Source organism: Erinaceus europaeus, chromosome 2, assembly GCF_950295315.1.
Source record: "Erinaceus europaeus chromosome 2, mEriEur2.1, whole genome shotgun sequence".
NCBI lineage: Eukaryota > Metazoa > Chordata > Mammalia > Eulipotyphla > Erinaceidae > Erinaceus > Erinaceus europaeus.
In genome coordinates this window covers 192,015,792-192,041,344 of record NC_080163.1, presented here as the reverse complement: position 1 = coordinate 192,041,344, position 25,553 = coordinate 192,015,792, and the positions used below count along the sequence as shown (strand labels likewise).

General features: G+C 51.1%; 1 protein-coding gene and 1 long non-coding RNA gene across 3 annotated transcripts in view; both read left to right on the top strand.

The window, feature by feature from the left end:
- Positions 1 to 25,553, top strand: part of LOC132536835 (uncharacterized) — a 155,212-nt gene that overhangs the window by 911 nt on the left and 128,748 nt on the right. For both annotated transcript variants that reach the window (XR_009548375.1, XR_009548374.1), the window contains exon 2: positions 1,174 to 1,222. This is a non-coding gene — a long non-coding RNA (uncharacterized LOC132536835). The remainder of the gene's footprint in view (positions 1 to 1,173; positions 1,223 to 25,553) is intronic.
- The window catches only part of LOC132536970 (uncharacterized), a 49,574-nt gene continuing 44,907 nt past the window's right edge, over positions 20,887 to 25,553 (top strand). Inside the window, exons 1-2 of the mRNA XM_060186444.1 lie at positions 20,887 to 20,950; positions 22,887 to 23,143. Of these exons, the coding sequence (XP_060042427.1) occupies positions 20,887 to 20,950; positions 22,887 to 23,143 (321 nt within the window). The remainder of the gene's footprint in view (positions 20,951 to 22,886; positions 23,144 to 25,553) is intronic.

The following is a 25,553-nucleotide window of genomic DNA, read 5'->3' as shown; positions in this document are numbered from 1 at the left end:
ACAGCTGCAGGAATCCTTCCAGGGGGTTCACTCCCTTCCAACTATTGATGCAGGAAGGCTCTGATTGCCCCCTCATTGAAACCAAGGTCTGTGGTGTCTCGGGATGTGGCTCAGTGCACGGGGCCATGGAAGGTGATGTTTTGAGTTCCTCTGCCCTTTATCTGAGCAGGAAATGCTCTGTATATCTGTCTATAGCTCTGTGTCACTCTGTGTTCTGTATTTGTCCCTGTTGGTGTAATAATTACCTATAAAAATATTATAGGTAATAATTATGGTCTGAAAATTGTTATATCTTCAACTGATGCCATTTTGAAAACAAATCAGAGAGAGTGAGAGAGATGGAAAGTTCATTTGCTTGCTGACTGCTCATTGCTCGGACAATGGAGACTCCATAGCCAGGAGTAGAGTTTAGCCACTGCCAGGGGTGGAGGGTGGGTGGGGTGAGTCTCCTCTGTGGCCAGGGATGTGGAGACTTTGCTTTTGCCATGCGGCACAGGAAGCCACTTTTTTTGGCCTCTAGTGTTTTTGCTGGGGTTCTGTGCCTGCACTACAAACCCACTGCTACCGGAGGCAGTTTTTTCCCTTTTGTTGCCCTTGTTTATAGTTGCTGTTGTTACTATTATTGTTGTCATTGCTGTCATTGTTGTTGGATAGGAAAGAGAATAATGGAGAGAGGAGGGGAAGACAGAGGGGGGAGACTGCAGACCTGCTTCACCACCTGTGTAGTGACCCCTCTGCAGGTGGGGAGCCAGGGGCTCAAACCAGGATCCTTACACGGGTCCTTGCACTTTGCACCACGTAGGCTTAATCCCCTGTACTACCACCGGCCCCCAAGAAGCCACTTTTTCTACAGGGAGAAAACAGGTGTGTGTGTATCTGGCCATCGAGAGAGGTGGGTTACAGCAGGGAGGCCTGGGAAGGGCAGGGAACCAAACTGGGGCTCTCACATATAAGCGTCTCTGTTCATCACTGCCCCACTCATGACCTGAATCTGCAAGCTGTGGGCTGATGTGGAAAGAAGTCCTTGGGGGCTGGGGAGACGGCTTAATGGTTTTGCCTGAAGCTGTTGTGGCTGATTCCCAAGACTTCAGGTTGAATCCCCGGCTCTCCGGCATAAGTCTGAGCTGAGCAGTGCTCTGTCCTCGCTCTGATTCGTTGTTTCTTTTCCCACAGCCGTGCTCACCCCTGAGTCCAGGTGCTGCGAGAACGTCCAGAGCTTCAGGTAGGAGCATCTCTGCATCAGCATCATGATATCAGGCCCGGCCCATCCCACCCTGTCTGTCTTCCTCTCTGTGCCTCTAACCCTCCTACAAAACAGAACAGTGACAGAAAATGTGATACAATAAGAAATACAAAGGAGAATTATGGTGGAAGTGACCGCCTAGTAGTTCTCATCTTTCTCTCTTTAAACCTCTCTCTCTTTACTCAAAATATTGACAAAGTAAAGTAAAATAAAATAATAATGAAAGGAAGATCTGGGCTGTACTACAGGTTAGTAGCTAGAATCATTTCTCCCTCTCCCTCTAGGTAAATTTACAATAAATTAAAAACATTTGAAATATGCAGATCTAGGTCTGAGGAGCTATTTTAGAAGTTCTGCCAGACTTTCATGCCATTGGCTTCAAGAACCCAGTTTAAGTCCATGTCACCACCACCTTTAGCTTGAGCTGACAGTGCTGTAGTGTTTTTCTGTGTGTTTTTCTCCCTGGCTTTGTCAGGAAATGAAAAAGAGGAGAATATTAGGAGAAATACGGGAGCCCTTTGGTTGGTTCTACTCTCCATAAGGTGCATTATTCTCGGTGTCCACAAGGCGGCGACATAAACCAGCAGGGCTCCTGCTGGGTGGGCCTTGCTCCCACTGGTTCACTTGTTGGTCTGGACTAGTTGTTGCTTTGGGCAGGGTGTTTGCAGTCTGTGCAGTGGATCTGTTCTTGGGAGTTTCCTTCCAAGGAGGTAGAGAGAGGCAGGAGACAGGGTTCAATGTACAGAGCATCGGGTTTGTTTGACTGAGGCGCCAGATTCCCTGGCCTGGTGTTGTGTCCACACAGACAGAAGGGTCCAGGAGCTTTGTGTTTACTCCCCCTGTGTCTGTGCCATGGGTCAGTTCCCTTCTGTTTCCTGCACTGCTCCGACCCCCTTCAAGGAAAAAAACTATTTGAATACCCATTAAGCACAGGTGGCACAAAGCACAAGGACTGGCAGAAGGATCCTGGTTCAAGCCCCCAGCTCCCCTCCTATAGGGGAGTTGCTTCACAGGTGGTGAAGCAGGGCTGCAGGTGTCTGTATTTCTCTCCTCCTCTCTGTCTTCCCCTCCTCTCTCTGTCCTATCCAACAATGACAACATCAGCAACAACAATAATAACCACTACAAGGCTAAAGCAACAAGGGTAACAAAAGGGGAAAGGAAAAAAATGGCCTCCAGGAGCAGTGGATTCATGGTGCAGGCACTGAGCCCCACCAATAACCCTGAAGGCAAATATATGTATATTTATTTATTTATTTACAAAAAGATTTTCATGTCTGTGGCTTAAGGAAATCAGTTTCAGCTTGAGCTTACAGTGTTTTGGTGTTTATCTTTGTGTTTTTCTCGAATCTGGCTCTGTGCAGGAGAAGAAAATGAGAATATTAGAAATACGGGTTGGTTGTAGTCTCCCATAAGGTGCATTCTGCTCCATGTCCACAAGGTGGTGACATAACCCAGCAGGGCCACAGCTGGGCGGGCTGTGGTCCCACTGGTCACCCCTTGGTCTGGACTAGTTGTTGATTGGGGCAGGGTGTTTGCAGTCTGTGCACTGCATCTGTTCTTGGGAGCTTCTTTCCCAGGGGGTAGAGAGAGGCAGGAGACAGGGTTCACTGTGCAGAGAACCAGGCTTGTTTAGCTGAGGTGCCAGGATCCCTGGCCTGGTGAGGTGTCCACAGAATCAGAAGGGTCCTGGAGCTCTGCCTTTGCTCCCCGTGTCTGTGCCATGGGCCAGTCTCCTTCTGTTCCCTGCACTGCCCCATCCCCATTCCAGGGAAAAAGTGATTTGAGCGCCTGTGCTGCGCTTCTCGTCTGTGATGGACATGCTGGAGTTCCCAGAGTTTCATGCACAAGGACCAGGGTTGGAGCCATGTTTGTTCCCCACCTGCAGGGGAAGGATAGGTGAGGCAGGTCTGCAGGGGTCTCTCTTTCTCTCCATCTCTCTACCTCACCCCTTCAATTTAATTTCTCAGTGTTATTTAAAATCTAAAAGAAATAACCAATGGGAAGTGGTTGGGGGGTGGGAGGAATTGCTTCCTGCCGCCCTCAGTCCCGAGTGCTGGCACAGAGCCTCACCAGTCAACCTAGTGGCATCCAAACTAGCCACCGTGGTGGGTGTAGATGTCATAATTGTGATGCAAAGTCACTCTCATGCCTGAGACTGACGTCCCAGGTTCAGTGCCCCACACCACAATAAGCCAGAGTTGATGAGTGCTCTGGTTAAGAAAAAATATATATATAAACCAATAAGAAGAGAAGTTAAAGATGGAAGAAAAATAAAGGGGCATAAAGTGCAAACAATCTTTTATTGCACTAAAATAAAAGATTCCTGTGTGTGGCTCAGGGTTCACGTCCTGGAACATGATGGCAGAGGAGGACCTAGAGGGGTTGAACTGTTCTGTGGAAAACTTAGAACTTTACAGAAATTTACTATATTTTACTGTCAACTCTAAGCCACTATCCCCCAATAAAGTAATTAGAAAAATATGTAGCAAATTAGAAAAGATAATAAGAAGGCTATAGATAAAAACTAAAAAGTACAACTAGAAGAGATAAAGGAAAGGAAGAAAGGAAGAATAGAAAATGGGGTTTGGGGGGGCACATATGCAGGGCCCCTCACAGGTGGCCCTGGGGATTGAACTGGTAGAATGAAGAACAAGGCTGGTGTTTGTCATTGGACCAGTAACCAGAAACTGCATCAAAGTTCCCAAGCTGTGCACAGTACCTGAGGTCAGGGTGGCAGCCACCCCTGCAGGAATCCTTCAAGGGGGCGCATTCCCTTCCATCTGTTGACCCAGGAAAGCTCTGAGCTGTCCTTGTTGATACAAAGGTCTCTGGTGTCCCAAGAGGTGGGTCAGTGCCTAGGGCCTTGGATGGCGATGTCTGAGTTCCTCTGACATTTATTTGAGCAAGAAATGTGTTGATCTCTCTCTCTCTCTCTCTCTCTCTCTCTCTCTCCTCTGTTTTTTGATTGAGGCTATACCTGCTTCCATTGCACTGAGGTCTAATAGCTACTCTTTATGACCAGGAGATAAGAGAAGCAGGCCTTTCCAGAATCACTGAATCAGTGGTTCAGTAATATATTGCAGTGACTTTGGCTCATTGTAAATATGGGTTCAGAAGTAGTGATTGTAATCAAGTTCACATTTTTCCATGGAGGGTGTCAGGCAGTGGTTGAGTGCAGATATAACTCTGTGCTAGGAACTGGGTTCAAACCCTTAGTCCTTACCTACATGGGGAAAGTCTCACAAGCCCTGAAGTAGTACTGCAAGTCTCTCTCTATCCCTCTCTCTATCTATCCCTCTCCTTCTCCCGCTGTTTCTCTGTACCCTTTGCTTCTTGTTTTTTCTCTATCCAGTAAGTTAAAAATAAGAGGGAGCTGGGCAGTGAGGCACCTGCCTGAGAACACACATCCTGTGCAGGGTCCTGGGTTCGAGCCCCAGCTCCCCATCTGCTGGGGAAAAGCTTCATGAGTTGAGAATCAGTTCTGCAGGTGGCTCTCCTTAACGTCCCCTTCTTCCCCTTTTCACTTATTGTTTGGTATTAATAATGGGTTTCAAGATGGTAAGAGTCCAGGGTAACAGCCCACACTTTGGTGAAAAGTTGGGTTTCCTAGCTGCTATTGGGCAGGAGACTCCAATCCCTACACCACTGTTTATTTTCCTCCTCTCTGCTTTGGAGGCAATAGCACCTACTTCGTAGAGCTGGCAGAGAAATTAAATTAGATAGTATATGTAAAATGTTTGGCCTGGGATGTACTCTGCAATAAGAAAAGGAGAATCAAAGGAAGAATCAAAGGAAGAATCAAAGGAAGCCAGCTGAGACAAGGAGAAGTGGCAGCGACTACAGTGGCCGTAGTCTTGAGGTTCCAAAATTGATCTCAAGCATCCCATCTCTCTCTGGTGTTGATAAAACTAAAATGTTTAAAAATAAAATGTTTGGTGTTCAGAAAGCATTCATAAAGGTTACAGGGTGGAGTTTCACATCGCTCCTATCACTAAAGTACTAACGTTCTGTGTCCCTAGCTCCCCACTTCCCTCCCCATTATTTCTCTGTTTCTCACAAGCTCTTAGAAGCATTTGCTCATTTCTGTTCTGTTTTCCAATTTCCTGTGTATTCGTTCTCTAGACCCCACATATGAGTGAAACCATCTGATGCCTTTTGTCTCTTGACTTCTTAGAATGACCATTTTCTCTTTTTCTTTTTTCTTTTTTTTAAGATTTTTAAAAATATTTATTTATTCCCTTTTGTTGCCCTTTTGTATGGTTGTAGTTGTTATTGATGTCATTGTTGTTGGATAGGACAGAGAGAAATGGAGAGAGATGGGGAAGACAGAGAGGGGGAGAGAGAGGTAGACATAGACCCTGCAGACCTGCTTCACCGCTTGTGAAGTGACCACATTCCCCAGGAGGGGATCCGGGGGCTTGAACCAGGATCCTTACACAGGTCCTTGTGCTTTGTGCCATGTCTGCACAACCCGCTGCGCTACCACCTGACTCCCAGAATGACCATTTTCATAATGCTTGTGCTTCCGGCCCAGGAACAGGGCATTTTCTTCCCTTTCTGTGTGTCAGTCTCTATTTCTTTTTTTAATTTATTTTTTTAAAATATTTATTTATTTTCTTTTGTTGCCCTTGTTGTTTTATTGTTGTTATTGTTATTGATGTCGTCTTTGTTGGATAGGACAGAGAGAAATGGAGAGAGGAGGGGAAGACAGAGAGGGGGAGAGAAAGACAGACACCTGCAGACCTGCTTTACTACCTGTGAAGCGACTCCCCTGCAGGTGGGGAGCCAGGGCTTGAACCAGGCCTTACGCTGGCCCTTGCACTTTGCACGTGGCTAACCTGCTGCACTACAGCCCGAATCCCCAGTCTCTCTTTATTTTAGCAATGTCTTGAAGTTTTCTCTGTAAAGGTCCTTCACCTCCTTCGAGAGATTCACCCCAAGGTATTTTATCTTTTGGGGTTTGTCAATGGAATTGAAACTTTATTTCTCTTTCCTCTGACTCTTCATATGAGGTGGAATCTCAGTGTAGTTTATTATTTTTTTAATTTTTTATTATCTATATTGATTGCTTGGATAGAGGCAGCCATAAATTGAGAAGGAAAGGGGTGATAGGGAAAGAAACAAAGTGACACTTGCAAGACTGCTTCACCACTTGGGAAGTTCTCCCCCTGCAGGTGGGTGCTGGCGGCTCCATCCCAGGTCCTTGCACATTATAACATGTGCGCTTAGCCAGGTGCACCGCTACCCACCCCACTCAATGTAGGTTTTCTTGACATTTATCTCATAATACGTGATGCGGACCATTTCTTCACATGTATGTGAGTCATAGGTATCGTATTGGGGGAGCTGCTTGTTCAGTTCTTTCTTGCACTTTTGACTGGGTTATTTATTTTTTTTTCTTGTTATTAAGTGATATCTGTTCTTTCTAGATGTTTTACATTTGTCTGCTGTGTGGTGTTTAAAGATTTTTTCCCCAGTTTCTAATTTGCATACTTAACTTTGGGTAGTTGTTTTTTTATGTATAAAGCTTCTAAATTTGATCTTGTCCCATTTATTTTCTCTTGTTATCATCTCACATGCCCAGGACTCAAGTCTCCAAATGTTTCTTTGGTGTTAAGATCCTGCAGTGTTTTGCCAATAGTTTCTATACATTTTAGAGTGTCTGGTCTATTGTCTAGATCTTTCATCCATTTTGACCTGATTTTGGTGCATGATATAGGTGATGATGTAGTTTTACTTTTCTACATGTGTCTGTCCAATTGCTCCAGCACCATTTGTTGAAGAGGCTTTCTTTTTCCAAGTTGTTCAACTTCCATGAAAAATGCCATTGGGATCTTGATAGGGAAATTGAAATTGAAGTTGTAGATGGCTTTTGGTAAAATGGCTGTTATTTAATGTGTGTTCTTCCATTCCAGGAATAAGGAATGTTCTTCCATTTCTGTGTGTCCTCTTCTATTTACTTTATCAATGTTCTGTATTTTTCCTTATAAAGGTCCTTCCTTCTTTTGTGATGTTCATTGTGAGGTAGTTTGCTAATTTTTTAGGTTTGATTGCAAATGGGATTAAATTCTTTTCTCTAACCTGCCATTTCTATATAAATATGCTACAGTCTATGGGTGTTAATTTTGTGTCTTGCTACTTTACTGAGTCCTTGGGCATTGTAACATGTGTGCTCAACCAGGTGCACCACCACCTGCCCCCCTCCCATTACTGTTCATACGCTGCATCTTTATTCTGTCTCCTCTTTCCCTCTCACCGTTTCTATGTTCTATCAAACAAAAGGGGGGAATAGGAAAAGAATGGCTTCCAGGATTGGTGGATTTGTCATGCAGGCACCAAGCCCCACTAGTAAACCTGGTGGTGATAAACAAAAACAAAAATCAAAGACACTGATTCAAAGGGACATATGTGCCCCCATGTTCATAACTGCATTTTCTCAGTAGCCAAAGTATGGAAGTTTACTCAATGTCCATGGAAAGAAGACTGCATAAAGAATTCAGGAACATGCACTCAAGGGAGGACGTCTCAGGTATTTATAAAAGTTGGCACGTGTCCTTCGGGACCATGTGGCTGGGACTAGGTGACAGTGCTTCATGGAGTAAGGGAGAGAAAGACAACTACTGGATGGCAGCACTCAGATTTGGAAGGGAGCCAACTGAAACACATGAGCTTGAAAAAAAGTCACTCTGCCTCTAAGACTTTGGGAGAGGTGGTGATCCTTGGCGATTAGGAGCAGGGGAACCTCTCTGGTATGAGTGGGTTGTGATTAGAACCCAATTATCTTACATTCATGTAAAATCAGGGCTACAATGTTTATTTTAAAAAGGTCCAGCATCTTAGCTTTCAACAATGGAAGTGTTCCACTCTTTAAAGATTGATTGGCCATCAGTGTTATTGGTGAGGCTTGGCTCCTGTGTGACATATCCAGTGCTTCTAGTGGCCGCCCCTCTCCCCCTTATAATTGGATAGAATACAAACTATGAGCGGAAGGGGATCGGGAGGGAAAGAGATGGAGAGACACCGGCCGCCTCGCGTCACCACGCCGGCCCCGCCCACTTCCGGTAGCGGCTCCGGCCACTGTGGTTCCCCCCGCGGCAGAACGAAAAGCTGGTCCGCAGCTGCGCTCAGGCGGCACCGGGTTTGCGGTCGTGTTGTGCCACCCGCGCCGCCCTCGACCCGGGTCCCTGCACGGCCGCTGTCTCCTCTCCGGTGAGTCCCGACCCGGGTCCCTGCACGGCCGCTGTCTCCTCTCCGGTGAGTCCCGACCTGGGCTCCGCACCCGGTGCCCGAGCCGCTGCTGCTGCTCCCCGGGCCGGAGGCCGTGCGACCGGGAGTCCCGCAGCCCCGACTCCGGGGGGCGACTGGGGGTCCCGACCCTGCGGACTGTCCTCCAGCAGCTGCTCGGCCGAGCCCCCGGGCTGCAGGCTGCGGGGAGGCGCAGGCGGGACCTCATCGCTGGGGCGTGTGGGCTGCAGGGCCGGGGCCGGAATCCTGGGGACATGCGTCCGGCTGGGTCCACCGGCAGCACAGACACGGCCCCGGGGTGACCCGGATCACAGCCTGAGACCCAGTTAGACTCATGCTCTATCTCTGTCTCTCCCCCTCTTTTTCTCTCTTGGTATGTTTGGGAGTATTGCTTGATTTCCCATGCCACCCCCGGGACCACCACACAGATTGTACTGTAGTGTGAAAAGTCACTTACACTAAGATATACAAGTCACTTATCTATGTGGTCGCCTTAGTTTTTATTACTGTTTTTAAACTATTTTGTCTGTTTACTTTAATGAGTGAAATAAGGGGAGAATGAGAGTAAGAGAGAGAACAGAGCCCTGCTTGGCTCGGCTCTGGATGATGGTGATGCTGGGGAGTGAACCTGGGACCTCAGAGCCTCAGGCAGGAGTCTTGGAGAACCACTGTGCTGCCTTCCCTAGGCTCTCTGCTGTCTCCAGAAAAGCAAATGAAGGAGCTACATAAGGGGGAGGCTTTGGCCTTTCACAATGCGCACTGACCTCTGGGAAACTAAGGAGTTGTCAAGCCATACATCGTGGTGGATTAAATCAGTTTGTGCTCATCTAAAACATACATGAGTCTAGAATATCGAGACACCTCATGTATTGTATTAGATGTTCCCCAACGTGACTTTACTAATTTCTGCCTGAGCCCAACAGCTAACATGCAGGTGGACCAAAGGTATTGTCTGGGGAGATGGTGTCATAGTTGGAAATAGGACTAGAAAGCTGGATCAGGAAAGAGAATAGCTCCCAAATATAGGGAAAGGATATATTTTTTTATTATATTTATTTATTTGATAGAGACAGCCAGAAATCAGAAGGGGAGGTAGAGAGAGAGAGATGGAGAGACACCCGCAGTCCTGCTTCACCACTTGTGAAGCTTTCCCCTGTAAATGGGGACCAGGACCTTGAACCTGGGGCTTTGCTCACTGTGATGTGAGGCTTAACCAGGTGCCCCCACCCTGCTCCCTAAAGGATCTATTGTTAACTGTAACCCCCATTGACTTGATCTTGGGCTCAGATTTGTCGCAGGAGCCTCTGTAACCTCTGCATCCCTGTGGGTCTGACCTCGCATTCTGTGGTCATGGACAGGAACATTCCAGGCCGCGCTGATTTCAGGACCATCTTCCTCGAGTGGTGGAGGATTTTGGTCCAACCTCCCTTCCAAGAATGAGGCAGCCCCGACCATTCTCGATCCACATAGAGGCCCGGGTCCTAGAGGGGCCATTCTGCTGTTTGTGATGGAGATGATCCGTGACAGTGGAGACAGGGATCTGTTAGAGGTCAGGCCTCTCATGTCTCTGAAAATTCCAGGGTTCCCTGACTAGGGTCCTGGGTGTCTCTGTTTCTTTCTGACCTGAACGTGGCAGCCAGGAATTCTAGAGGACAGCTCAGAACTGTGTAGCTCAGTCCGGTGCAGCCGGACAGTGCGGGCCGGGCCCTGCTCCAGGCGGAAGGGGAGAGGGAGGGTCTCGCCAGGTGCTGGGACTTGCACAGGTCCAGATCTCACTTTCCTTCTCTGAATCGGACAGGTAGGACGGAGGTGAGTAGGCAGATAGGTATGTGAGCCTTACATGACCAGATGTAGCTATTTCCTTTATATATATAATGAGAGGGAGCGAGAGAGAGCATGTGCATCACTCTGGACCATGTGGTGCCTGGCGTGGAACGTGGGTCTCCTGCTAGAGGGCCCGGCACTGTAGCCGCTGTGCCCCCTCCTGAGCCCCGTGGCCGTGAGGCATCGAGCACACAGTTTGCACGGACATTGTGCAGCTCTCAGCTGGGCCTCACGGGGAAAGTGATTAAGGTTCGCAAAGACCTTCAAACGAGTGAGCTGGATAGATTTCACCTGGGGGAGAAGCCTGCTAACCAGAGGGGAAGGAGGAGAAAACACCTAAGAGACGCCGGGACGGGACAGACAGGAGACAGTGGAGGAAGAGGAGCGGCGTCTTCACAAAGGACAACACAGTACGTGCTGTATCCTGCATCTTTGAAATCTTCTGTAGCAAAGCAGAGATGGTGAAGCTGCCCTGTTCGTTGGGGGTGAGTGGGGGTGGGGCCCTGTCAGCAGTCTTGCAATGGCCTGGGCTTTCCATGGGGCAACCTTGGTCTCAGCAGCCCTCAAACTCTTCCCCCCGCAGCCAGAAACCTCAGATGAACCCTATGGGTCCCTGGGACACTTGACTGTCCTAAATCTTTAAATCTTCCTCCTCAGAAAAGCTCTAAGATGCGTCTCTCAGCTGCACTCAAAACCCCGGCACCAGCTGCCGTGCCGGGTAGTCAGAGAGCCGGTGCCGATCCCGAAGGGCCAGGGACACAGGTTGGGTTTTATTCTGGGACCCATTTCCTGCCCTGTTCCAGCCTGTCCTTCCCCCTCTGGGGCTGAAAATTAAAATCATTAATGACTGGCTGTGTTCACGGCAGACTTTTTGTCTGAGAACTCAGGTAGGGCTGGGATCTCCCCCACTTTTATATTCTCTCTGCTTCCTGGTGTGTCACTCAGCCCCTGTCCCCTCCTGCCACTCTTGGCAGTCTGGATGGCAGACGAGGCTGGAGTCAAGCTGCAGAGGACAGAGGATGCCCTGCAGACACTTGCAGTTTCTGCCTGAAAAAAGACCTGGAGAGGTTTAATGGTTTGTAATTTTCTCCTGTGGTTTAAGCAACAGCTTTCTAGGGATCTCCCTCCCTCGGTCTTTATTAAGAGTTAATGAAAATAAAACACGTTGACAAAAGTAAACTGCTTCATGTTGTCAGTGCCATTCCTACAGCAGCTTGAACTGGAGACCTGGGACTCAAGGTAAGTCGCCCCCACAGGGCTACTGAGCCAGCCACCGCCCTCCGAGGCTGTTTGGGTCTCCTCCCGGCTGCTGGGGCCTAAGGCTCAAGCAAGTGTGAAAAAGTATCTGGGGTGTGGGACCCGATCCTGAGACCTGGAACATGAGAGGCAAAAGCTCTCGCAATGTTCCTATGGGGCCTCCCCCCACCCTCCTCAGACTTTTGCCCACAAGTGTCCTGCAGGACCCAACAAGCAGGAAAAACACTTGTCTCCTGGGGGGGATCCGATCCCGGGACCTGGGACGTGAGAGGCGGGAGCGCTGAGCATGTTTCTATTGTCCCTCCCACCCACCCTACGCGGATTTTTGCCTACAAGTCTCCTTCAGGCAGCAAAGCATGACCAAGTGTGAAAAGCATCTGGAGGTCCTAGGTGTCTAGGGGATCCTGGGGGGGTCCTAAGTGTCTAGGGGGATCCTTGGGGGGGCCTATCAGGGAGGCTCTACCTACCTACCTACCACCTCCTTCCCTACCTACCTACCTCCTAGGTCCTACCTCCTACCTTCCTACCCTACTACCTCCTACTCTACCCTACCCCCTTTCCCTACCTACCTTCCTACCCCCTTTCCCTACCTACCTCCTACCCTACCTCCTTCCCTGCCTACCTCCTACCCTACCTCCTACCCTACCTCCTACCCTACCTCCTACCCTACCTCCTACCCTACCTCCTACCCTACCTCCTACCCTACCTCCTACCCTACCTCCTACCCTACCTCCTACCCTACCTCCTACCCTACCTCCTACCCTACCTCCTACCCTACCTCCTACCCTACCTCCTGCCTCCTTCCCTACCTCCCCCTGTGGGAGGCAGGGGGAAAACACTTGGCGCCCGGGGATCCGATCCCGGGTCCTGGGGCGTGAGAGGCGAGAGCGCTAGCAGTGTTCCTAAACCCCCCGCCCACCACCTTAAGCGGATTTTAACGTACTTAGCTCTCCACCAGGTCTCATCTCTCTCAAGCTCCAACACGTGTGAAAATGCTCAGAGCACCGGCCTCTGAGGCCTTTGGTGAATCCAGGAGCGCCTCTGCGGGCTCTTCACCCGCCTCCTGGACTCTCGCCCCCAAGTTTCCTCCAGGCTGAGGGGTGGGGGGGCTGAGGCTTGAAAAGATGAAAATGCTTCACACGCTGGGTTGTGCAGGGCACTAGGGGGGACTGAACCCCAGGCCTGGGACATGAGAAACAGCCCGTCTCCAGGGCTGTACACACACAGGCGCATGCATACACACACACACACACACACACACACACACACACACATGCTGCCTCTGACAACTCTCCTTCAAGCTGTGACAAACAAGGATTGACCCCAAGGCCCTGGGTTCACGGCCCCCCAACACCCGCACACGTCTCTCATCTTCCTGCAGGAGCATCTGCTATGGCAGCCCCGGCCGGGAGAAGGGGCAGAGCAGGGTGAGGATGGACCGAGTGGACACAGGAGGGGACCCCCGACCCCTGAAGGGTCTCCAGGCCGGGGGCTGCTGGGGGCCTCGGGTGGACGGCGGCATCCGGTCAGCGGCCCGTGGCCGGCACAGGGCTGTGGGGACATGGCAGCGTCTATCTGCTGCCGCCGGGGGTCGGTGCCCTGCCCCTGACCCCCTCCGCCACCCGCCCGGCCAGCGCCCCTCGGCCGTCCGCACGGACAGCAGGCCGCGCACCCGCGCCGCAGACAAGCCAGAGCCGATGGGGGCTGTGGGCAAAAGGAAAAGGACATCAAAAGGATTGTTTGCAAAAAATGATTTATTAGAGAATGAATCAGAGGATCGCTCCAGCCTCGGCGCTGGCGGGGACCAAACTCTGGGCCTCCCTGTGCAAGTCCCCTGCTCTGCCCGCGGCCCGTGTCCCCGCCGCAGGTTCTCTCCGGCCAGACAGACAGCTCGGCGGGACAGAGCGCAGGACCTCTGTGCCCGAGGCCTCCGGGCCGAGCTGAGGGCACCCTGTGCTGCCGGCCCGCGGTCTGGCTCGGCGGCCGTTCCCGCCACAGGCTCGGAGCCCCCACACTGCCGCTCTGAAAACATGACTTGGGCCCGGTGCCCCCTCTGCGCAGCCCGAGGCATCTCGGCTCCAGCAGGCGGCCCGGGGCCCGAACCTCCAGCGACCGGCCGGGCTCCCCGTCCCGGCACAGCAGCGGCCGCCGGAGGGGCTCGGGGCGCCGTGCAGGGCGTGTGCGAGCGCGGCTCCCGCTCCTCTTCTCCATCTTCCTTCCTGCCCCCGGGACACCAGGAGGCCCCGGGTGTGAGCGGGACACAGGAGCGGCCATGTCCTGGCTCCTCCCTCCTCGGACCGACAGACACGCGGACCCACTGACATGACAGCGACACAAATGAAAGGCCGAGCATACTGACATTTAATGATTCTTCTTCTAGCGTTTGCCCTTCTTCCGTAGCCAGTCAACAGCATCAGGTTGAGCCTGATGTAAAGTTTCGAGGCCTCCTTTGAATCTGGAGAGGTGGCAGTCGTTGACTATGTGGGTCATAGTCTGTCTGGAGCCGCAGGGGCAGTTCGGGTCGTCTCTGGCTCCCCAGCGATGGAACATAGCGGCGCACCGGCCATGGCCTGTTCGATAGCGATGGAGGAGGGCCCAGTCATAACGTGCTAGGTCAAAGCCGGGTTGACGCTTGCAGGGGTCTGTGATGAGGTGTTTGTTCCTGACCTCAGCCGACTGCCAGCTCTGTTTCCAAGAGTCTGGAACAGAGAAGTTCAGTGTAGGCATAGGGGACCAGATTGGGTGACGAGACGTCAAGCGTTGGACAGGGTGGGCGATGACATCCGCGTATACTGGCAGGTCCGGTCGAGCGTAGACGTGGGAAATGAACTTAGATGATGCCGCATCCAGAGCCAGAACAGAGCCCTGGGGGAGGCCACTTGAGACAGGTCTCCATCTGCTAGACTTGTCCCCCAGATGCACCCGGAATCTTCTGTTTTGGAGCAGAAACGACATAGTGTTGGCCACCCATGGAGGCAGGCATCTTGAGATCTTGACCAGGAGACCACGGTGCCAGACCGTGTCACAGACTGCTGTGAGAGCGACAAAGATAGCACCCGTCTTTAATTCTTCTGGGATCCATTCTCAGTGTAAGTGGAGAGGGCCACAGGGCTTGTTGGCAGGTGGATCTTCCTGGGCGGAAACCAGCTGGGCGGGTGACAGGAATTTCTCTGTGAGAGGAGAAGTCGCGCCAGAAGCAGCCTCTCGAGGAGTTTGTGACACACGGAGAGGAGGGAAATTGGTCTATAGCTGGCGGCCAGTGTGGGCTCTTTCTTTGGTTTCAAAACCGCTACAATCTTCGCGCGACGCCCAGTTTCGGGCACAGATGCGGGTTTAATGCTGCAAACGAGGCCGTGGCAGCACGGGGGCGCTGCTGCGAGACGCCCCGGGTTCAAGCCCCGGGTCCGCACCTGCAGGGGGGAAGCTGCCCTCCCGCGGGCGCAGGGCTGCAGGAGGCTCGGCTCCCGTCCTCCCTCCCATGGAAGGACATCACGGCGTCCGGGAGTCCCGGGATTCGTGTCCCCCGCCGACACCGTCCTCCCCCGACGGGACTCAGGACCCCGGGCGGCGCCGCCCTGGACCCTCCCTCCATGCCTGACCTTTGACCCGGGCGGTGACCCCACCCGCCGGCACCCGCAGGACTCACCGCGCCTCGGGGGCGGGGGGGCTGCCGCGGGGCCAGCGACCCCTCGCCGGTCAGGGCTGTTCCCTCCCCAGGCGCAGACCGCACAGCCCCGCGTCCACCCTGAAGGCCGAGGATGGGAAAGGGGACCGGGCCGCAGCCCCGCCATAGCCTCTGGGTCCCGCATCTGCGCAGGCGCGGGGTGGCGGGCCACGCCCACACGTGCTAGGACGCATCACGTGGTGCACGTCGGGCACCGCCCACCAGGGTCTGCCCCGCCCACCACAGGCTGAGCTCGGGGCTGCCCATTGGCTGAGCTTGGGGCTGCCCATTGGCTGAGCCCCGCATCACCAAACAGGGGAGGGTGTTGGCCCGCCCCCAGATCCTCCACACCCGCAGCCCTTCCAATGCACACGTCCGTCTCCAGGAAAGTGACTTAGGGACCTTCTGCATTGGCACCGCCATCAGTCCAGCCACATCAAAGTGGGGCTGCACAGACAGGTAGGGGGAAGGGGGAAGGGGGAAGGGGGTAGGGGGAAGGGGGTACGGGGTAGGGGGAGGATGGGAAAAGGTACCCGGCTGCAGCCCGCTGCAACCAGCCATAGCCTCCCTGCGCAGGCGCGGGGTTGCGGGCCACGCCCACACGTGCTAGGGCGACCTCACGTGATGCATGTCGGGCCCCGCCCACCAGGGTCTGCCCCGCCCACCACAGGCTGAGCTCGGGTCTGCCCATTGGCTGAGCCCTGCATCACCGAGCAGAGGGAGGGTGTTGACCCGCCTCCCAGATCCTCCACGTCTGCAGCCCTTCCAATCCACAAGTCCATCTCCAGGAAAGTGACTTAGGAGACCTTCTGCATTGGCATGGCCATAAGTCCAGCCAAGTCAAAGTGGGGCTGCACAGACAGGGGCGCTCTGATGGTGAAGGTGGGGGAGGGACCGGGTGGTGGTCCACCAGGCGCAATGTGCTTGGACCCAGGTTCAAGCCCCAGGTCTCCACCTGCATGGGCAACTTTCAGGGACAGTGGGTCAGTGTTGCAGCTCACGCTCTCTCTTTCTTTTTCCTTTTCTTTTTAAAAAAGATTTTATTTATTTATGAGAACAACAGGAAAGAGAAAGAACCAGACATCACTCCTGCACATGCGCTGCGGGGATCGAACTTGGAACCTCATGCTTGTGAGTCTAAAGCTTGACCACTGTGCCACGTCCTGGACCACTACTCTCTCTATCTCTCCGTCTGCATTGGTATCTCCTGTCCACATTATCTCACTGGCTCTCGCCTCTAAATTAAAAACAAAACAGCAGTGGAATCTACCAGGTGCTTAAAGAAAGATGTTCATTGAATATAAATTAATATATTATAAACACCAGATACTCCATATATCATAGGGAAAAGGCAAAACAATAGTTTGAGGGTAACTGTGGCACTCACGTGTTTAAATCCACTGTGCAAAAAGCCGCATTTCACAGAATGCTTAGAAACAACCAGGATGGCAGTGTTTTTGCTGCCGCCCTGTGGACATGATGAAGAATGCATCTGAAAATAAAAAGCTGTAACTCTCCATATACTCTTCAGGTAATTATATGTGTGTATATATGTATGAAATTTAATTCTAAAAAAATTTTTTAAGAAATTCACTGTGTACAAAGCGTGAGCTCCTCTGTTTACAAAGTATTTAGAAACAAGCTAGATTATTGTCTTGCTGCCACCTTGTGGACACACTGTAGAATGCATCTGAATAGACGAATTCCTGAATTTCCAGTGTAAGCTTTATATATTCAAAGAGATTCGTCTCACTGCACTTAAATATACTATGAAGGGGAAGGGGGAAAGCATAATGGTGATGCAAATAGACTCTCCTGCCTGAGGTTCTGAGGTCCCAGGTTCAATCCCTTGAACTACCATCAGCCAGAGCTCTGTAGTGCTCTGCTAATATAATAATAATAATATATAGAAGCTGGGGAGATAGCTCAGTGGTGGAAATCAGGACTTGAATGTGTGATCCCAGGTTAAATCCCTGTCCATCCTGGGCTTGGTTGTTTCTCTGGAACCCTTTCCCTCATTACATGGATAGAAAGTGTAGAAGGTTTTTTTATTATTAATTTTTATTTATAAAAAGGAAACACTGGCAAAAAAACATAGGATAAGAAGGGTACAACACCACACAATTCCCACCACCAGAACTCTGTATCCCATCCCTTCCCCTGATAGCTTTCCTATTCTTTATCCCTCTGGGAGTATGGACCCAGGGTCTTTGTGGGACGCAGAAGGTGGAAGGTCTGGCTTCTGTAATCGCTTCCCCGCTGAACATGGGTGTTGACAGGTCAATCCATACTCTCAGCCTGTCTCTCTTATTTTGCTAGAGAGGTGGGGCTCTGGGGAGGCAGGGATCCAGGACACATGGTGGGGTCATCTGTTTCAGGGAAGTCCGGTTGACATCATGGTAGCATTTGGAACCTGGTGGCCTCTCTGGAGAATCCCAAGTTGAAAACCCTTTTTTTTTTTTTTTACCAGAGCAATACTTGGCTCTGGCTTATGGTGGGTGATGTGTGTGGGGGATTGAACCTGGGACTTTGGAGTCTCCGGCAAGAGAGTCTCTTTGGTTTTTTTATTTTTTATTATTTATTTTCCCTTCTGTTGCCCTTTTTTATTGTTGTAGTTATTATTATTGTTGTCATTGATGTCGTTGTTGACTGCCAGAGAGCCAACTAGAAAAGAAGCAGCAGAGGTCCAGAAACCAATAGGAGAAGGAAATCATCAAAATCAGAGCAGAAATTAATGAAAAAGAAACCAGCAAGCTGAATCAAAAGATTAATGAAACCAAGAGTCTTTTCTTAAAAAGGATAAATAAAATAAACAATTGACTGGACTTCTCCAAGAAATTAAAATAAGAGAGGAAGAGAGAGAGGTAGTTTGAGAAAGCAGTCAGGAAGGAGAGAGATGAACCCACAGTGGAAGATGGGGAGATACACAGATCGCACATGGCCACTGTGAACCCCTCTATTCAAATAAATCCGCTATCTGCATGAAAAGGATACTTTCGACAATCATACCGCCTGCCAAGCTGAACCCAAGAGGAAGTTGACAGCTTAAACAAGAAAAACCCTAATACAGAAACGGAATCAACAATCAAAAAGAGAAGATGGGAGTCCAGTGGCAGCACCGCAGGTTAAGAGCAGGCATGGAGCACAAGAGAGTGTCTTTGCATCACCATTCTGGTGTCTACCTGCCCCCTTTTCTAGTCTGGATACCACTGGGCAGACTGCTGAGGCTCGGTGCCAGCACTAGGACCCCAGGCTTGCCCGTGGCTTCCCCACACGCTCCCCAACACCCTCCCATTTGTTCTTTCTCTCTGAGTTCAAAGTGCACTTAAATATTGAGAAGAAGGGGTGAGAAGGAGACGTGGAAAGGAGAGAGCTACCTAAACCTGCCTCACCTCTCCTCCCTCTGCAGGTGGGGAGCGGGATTCCAACCCTGGTCCCTGTGCATGGAATCTGGGGGCTCCAGTGGGTTGCTCACAGCCCAGCAGCCCAGCACACGTGCTCAGATGGCTTTTTTCCTGGAAGGGGGTTGAGCAGTGCAGGAGACAGAAGGGGACTGGCCCATGGCACAGACACATGGGGACAAAAGGCAGAGCTCCAGGACCTTTCTGTCTCTGTGGACACCCCACCAGGCCAGGGAAGCTGGCACCTCATCCTCAAAAGTCTAGTGCTCTACCCAGTGAACGCTGTCTCCTGCCTCCCTCTGGCTCCTAGGAAGGAAACTTCTGGAACAGATCCTGGGAACAGACTGCAGACTACCTGCCCAAAGCAACAACTAGTCCAGACCAAGGGGCAGTGTAGTGGGAGCAAGGCCCACCCTGCAGGGGCCCAGCTGGGTTATGTCGCCACATTGTGGACACGGAGCGCCTCTGCGGGGCTCGTCACCAGCCTCCTGGACTTTCAAGTTTCCTCCAGGCTGAGGGGTGGGGGGGCTGAGGCTTGAAAAGATGAAGATGCTTCACACGCTGGGTTGTGCAGGGCACTAGGGGGGACTGAACCCCGGGCCTGGGACATGAGAAACAGCCCGTCTCCAGGGCTGTACACACACAGGTGCATGCACACACACACACACACACACACACACACACACACACGGCCTCTGACAACTCTCCTTCAAGCTGTGACAAACAAGGATTGAACCCAAGGCCCTGGGCTCACGGCCCCCCAACACCCGCACACGTCTCTCAGCTTCCTGCAGGAGCATCTGCTTCGACAGCCCCGGCCGGGAGAAGGGGCAGAGCACGGTGAGAATGGACCGAGTGGAAACAGGAGGGGACCCCCGACCCCTGAAGGGTCTCCAGGCTGGGGGCTGCTGGGGGCCTCGAGGGGACGGGTGGACGGCGGCATCCGGTCAGCGGCCCGGGGCCGGCACGGGGCTGTGGGGACATGGCAGCGTCTATCTGCTGCCGCCGGGGGTCGGTGCCCTGCCCCTGACCCCCCTCCGCCATCCGCCCGGCCCTGCCCGGCCAGCGCCCCTCGGCCGTCTGCACGGACAGCAGGCCGCGCACCCACGCCGCAGACAAGCCAGAGCCGATGGGGGCTGTGGGCAAAAGGAAAAGGACATCAGAAAGGATTGTTTGAAAAAAATGATTTATTAGAGAATGAATCAGAGGATCGCTCCAGCCTCGGCGGTGGCAGGGACCAAACTCTGGGCCTCCCTGTGCAAGTCCCCTGCTCTGCCCGCGGCCCGTGTCCCTGCCGCAGGTTCTCTCCGGCCAGACAGACAGCTCGGCGGGACAGAGCGCAGGACCTCTGTGCCCGAGGCCTCCGGGCCGAGCTGAGGGCGCCCTGTGCTGCCGGCTCACGGTCTGGCTCGGCGGCCGTTCCCGCCACAAGCTCGGAGCCCCCACACTGCGGCTCTGAAAACATGACTTCGGCCCGGTGCCCCCTTTGCGCAGCCCGAGGCGTTCGGCTCAAGCAAGCGGCCCGGGGCCCGAACCTCCAGCGACCAGCCGGGCTCCCCGTCCCGGCACAGCAGCGGCCGCCGGAGGGACTCGGGGCGCCGTGCAGGGCGTGTGCGAGCGCGGCTCCCGCTGCTCTTCTCCATCTTCCTTCCTGCCCCCACGACGCCAGGAGGCCCTGGGTGCCAGCGGGACACAGGAGCGGCCGCGTCCTGGCTCCTCCCTCCTCGGACCGACGGACACGCGGACCCACCGACATGACAGCGACACAAATGAAACGGCGAGCATACTGACATTTAATGATGAAAACATGAAACGTGGCAGCATGGGGGGGGGGTGCGCTGGTGTGTGGCGCCCCGGGTTCAAGCCCCTCGGTCCCCACCTGCAGGGGGGAAGCTTCCCTCCCGGCGAGGGCGCAGGGCTGCAGGAGGCTCCGGCTCCCCGTCCTCCCTCCCGATCTCTCGGTCTCTCGCCAGTAAAATGGAAGAACATCACGACCATCCAGGAGTCCCAGGATCCGTGTCCCCTCGGCCGCCGACGGGACACAGGACCCTGGGCAGCGTCGCCCTGGACCCTCCCTCCATGCCTGACCTTTGACCCGGGCAGTGACCCCCACCCGGCCGGCACCCGCAGGACTCACCGTGCCTCCGGGGGCGGGGGGCTGCCACGGGGCCAGCGACCCCTCGCCGGTCAAGGCTGTTCCCTCCCCCGGCGCAGACGGCACAGCCCCGCGTCCACCCTGAATGCCGAGGATGGGAAAGGGGACCGTCCGCAGCCCCGCCATAGCCTCTGGGTCCCGGTCCCGCATCTGCGCAGGCGCGGGGTGGCGGGCAACGCCCACACGTGCTAGGACGCATCACGTGGTGCACGTCGGGCCCCGCCCACCACAGGCTGAGCTCGGGTCTGCCCATTGGCTGAGCTCTGCATCACCGAGCAGGGGAGGGTGTTGGCCCGCCCCCCAGATCCTCCACACCCGCAGCCCTTCCAATGCACACGTCAGTCTCCAGGAAAGTGACTTAGGGACCTTCTGCATTGGCACAGCCATCAGTCCAGCCAAGTCAAAGTGGGGCTGCACAGACAGGGGCGCTCTGATGGTGGAAGGTGGGGGAGGGACCGGGTGGTCCACCAGGCGCCATGTGCTTGGACCCAGGTTCAAGCCCCAGGTCTCCACCTGCATGGGCAACTTTCAGGGACAGTGGGTCGGTGTTGCAGCTCACGCTCTCTTTTTTCTTTTTCTTTTAAGATTTTATTTATTTATGAGAACAGTAGGAAAGAGAAAGAACCAAACATCACTCTGCCACATGTGCTGCGGGGATTGAACTTGGGACCTCATGCTTGTGAGTCCAAAGCTTGACCACTGTGCCACGTCCTGGACCACTACTCTCTCTATCTCTCCGTCTGCATTGGTATCTCCTGTCCACATTATCTCACTGGCTCTCGCCTCTAAATTAAAAACAAAACAGCAGTGGAATCTACCAGGTGCCTATAGAAAGATGTTCATTGAATATAAATTAATATATTATAAACACCAGATACTCTATACATCATAGGGAAAAGGCAAAACAATAGTTTGAGGGTAACTGTGGCACTCACGTGTTTAAATCCACTGTGCAAAAAGCCACATTTCACAGAATGCTTAGAAACAACCAGGATGGCAGTGTTTTTGCTGCCGCCCTGTGGACATGCTGAAGAATGCATCTGAAAATAAAAAGCTGTAACTCTCCATATACTCTTCAGGTAGTTATACGTATATATATATATGTGTGTGTATATATATATATATATATATATATATATAATTTAATTTTTACAAAAGTTCTTAGGAAATGCACTGTGTACAAAGTGTGAGCTCCTATGTTTACAAAGTATTTAGAAACAAGCTAGATTGTTGTGTTTTGCGGACACACTGTAGAATGCATTTGAATAGACGAATTCCTGAATTCCCAGTGTAAGCTTTATATATTCAAAGAGATTCGTCTCACTGCACTTAAATATACCATGAAGGGCAAGGGGGAAAGCATAATGGTGATGCAAATAGACTCTCCTGCCTGAGGTTCTGAGGTCCCAGGTTCAATCCCTTGAACTACCATTAGCCAGAGCTCTGTAGTGCTCTGCTAATATAATAATAATAATATATAGAAGCTGGGGAGATAGCTCAGTGGTGGAAATCAGGACTTGAATGTGTGATCCCAGGTTAAACCCCTGTCCATCCTGGGCTTGGTTGTTTCTCTGGAGCCCTTTCCCTCATTAGATGGATAGAAAGTGTAGAAGGTGTTTTTTTAATTAATTTTTATTTATAAAAAGGAAACACTGGCAAAAAACATAGGATAGGAAGGGTACAACACCACACAATTCCCACCACCAGAACTCCGTATCCCCTTTGCAGAAGAACTCTTACCGTTAGCTCATAAGCAGATCTTTTTATTTTAATATTCATAATTTCTTGTATTATATTTAACTATGGAGAGACAGAAAGTCAGAGAGACAGAGAGAGATGGAAGAGAGAAATAATGATGCTACTTATGAAGCTGTTTCACAGACAAGGAATTTCTTTTTTTTAATTTCTTTATTGGGGAATTAATGTTTTACATTCAACAGTAAATACAATAGTTTGTACATGCATAACATGCACAGGGAGGCCCAGAGTTTGGTCCCCGCCACCGCCGAGGCTGGAGCAATCCTCTGATTCATTCTCTAATAAATCATTTTTTTCAAACAATCCTTTCTGATGTCCTTTTCCTTTTGCCCACAGCCCCCATCAGCTCTGGCTTGTCTGCGGCGTGGGTGCGCGGCCTGCTGTCCGTGCAGACGGCCGAGGGGCGCTGGCCGGGCAGGGCCGGGCGGATGGCGGAGGGGGGTCAGGGGCAGGGCACCGACCCCCGGCGGCAGCAGATAGACGCTGCCATGTCCCCACAGCCCCGTGCCGGCCCCGGGCCGCTGACCGGATGCCGCCGTCCACCCGTCCCCTCGAGGCCCCCCAGTTGCATGGGCAACTTTCAGGGACAGTGGGTCAGTGTTGCAGCTCACGCTCTCTCTTTCTTTTTTCTTTTCTTTTTTTAAAATATTTTATTTATTTATGAGAACAATAGGAAAGCAAAAGAACCAGACATCACTCTGGCACATGTGCTGCAGGGATTGAACTTGGGAACTCATGCTTGTGAGTCCAAAGCTTGACCACTGTACCACGTCCTGGACCACTACTCTCTCTATCTCTCCGTCTGCATTGGTATCTCCTGTCCACATTATCTCACTGGCTCTCGCCTCTAAATTAAAAACAAAACAGCAGTGGAATCTACCAGGTGCCTAAAGAAATATGTTTACTGAATATAAGTTAATATATTATAAACACCAGACACTCCATACATCATAGGGAAAAAAACAAAACAATAGTTTGAAGGTAATGGTGGCACTCACGTGTTTAAATCCACTGTGCAAAAAGCCACATTACACAGAATGCTTAGAAACAACCAGGATGGCAGTGTTTTGCTGCCGCCCTGTGGACATGCTGAAGAATGCATCTGAATATAAAAAGCTGTAACTCCATATACTCTTCAGGTAATTATATGTATGTATGTTATATATATATGAAATTTAATTTTTAAAAAAGTTTTTAAGAAATGCACTGTGTACAAAGCGTGAGCTCCTCTGTTTACAAAATATTTAGAAACAAGCTAGATTATTGATTTTGCTGCCACCTTGAGGACACACTATAGAATGCATCTGAAGAGACAAATTCATCAATTCCCAGTGGAAGCTTTATATATTCAAAGATACTCATCTCACTACACTTAAAAAATAACATGAAGGGCAAGGGGGAAAGCATAATGTGATGCAAATAGACTCTCCTGCCTGAGGTTATTAGGTCCCAGGTTCAATCCCTTGAACTACCATCAGCCAGAGCTGAGTAGTGCTCTGCTAATATTATATATATATATATATATATATATATATATATATATATATATATATATATATATATATATATATATAGAAGCGGGGGAGATAGCTCAGTGGTGGAAATCAGGACTTGAATGTGTGATCCCAGGTTAAATCCCTGTCCATCCTGAGCCTGGTTGTTTCTCTGGAACCCTTTCCCTCATTACATGGATAGAAAGTGTAGAAGGTGTTTTTTATTATTAATTTTTATTTATAAAAAGGAAACACTGGCAAAAAACATAGGATAAGGGTACAACACCACACAATTCCCACCACCAGAACTCTGTATCTCATCCCATTCCCTGATAGCTTTCCTATTCTTTATCCTTCTGGGAGTATGGACCCAAGGTCATTGTGGGGTGCAGAAGGTGGAATGTCTGGCTTCTGTAATTGCTTCCCGCTGAACATGGACGTTGACAGGTTAACCCATACTCCCAGCCTGTCTCTCTTATTTCAGTATAGGGGTGGGGCTCTGGGGAAGCGGGGCTCCAGGACACATGCTGGGGTCGTCTGCTTCAGGGAAGTCCAGTTGACATCATGGTAGCATTTGGAATCTGGTGGCATCTCTGGAGAATCCCAAGTTGAAAACTTTTTTTTTACCAGAGCAATATTCAGCTCTGGCTTATGGTGATGTGTGTGTGGGATTGAACTTGGGGCTTTGGAGTCTCAGGCAAGAGAGTCTCTTTGGTTTGTTTTTTATTTTTTATTATTTATTTTCCCTTCTGTTGCCCTTGTTTTATTGTTGTTGTTATTACTATTGCTGTCATTTATGTTGTTCTTGACTGACAGAGAGCCAACTAGAAAAGAAGCAGCAGAGGTCCAGAAACCAATAGGAGAAGGAAATCATCAAAATCAGAGCAGAAATTAATGAAAAAGAAACCAGCAAGCTGAATCAAAGTATTAATGAAACCAAGAGTCTTTTCTTAAAAAGGATAAATAAAATAAACAATTGACTTGACTTCTCCAAAAATTAAAATAAGAGAGGAAGAGAGAGAGGTAGTTTGAGAAAGCAGTCAGGAAGGAGAGAGATGAACCTACAGTGGAAGATGGGGAGATACACATATCGCACACGGCCACTGTGAACCCCTCTATTCAAATAAATCCGCTATCTGCATGAAAAGGATACATTCGACAATCATACCGCCTGCCAAGTTGAACCCAAGAGGAAGTTGACAGCTTAAACAAGACAAACCCTAATACATAAACAGAATCAACAATCAAAAAGAGAAGATGGGAGTCCAGTGTAGCACCGCAGGTTAAGAGCAGGCGTGGAGCACAAGAGTGTCTTTGCATCACCATTCTGGTGACTACCTGCCCCTTTTCTAGTCTGGATACCACTGGGCAGACTGCTGAGGCTCGGTGCCAGCACTAGGACCCCAGGCTTGCCCGCGGCTTCCCCACACGCTCCCCAACACCCTCCCATTTGTTCTTTCTCTCTGAGTTCAAAGTGCACTTAAATATTGAGAAGAAGGGTGAGATGGAG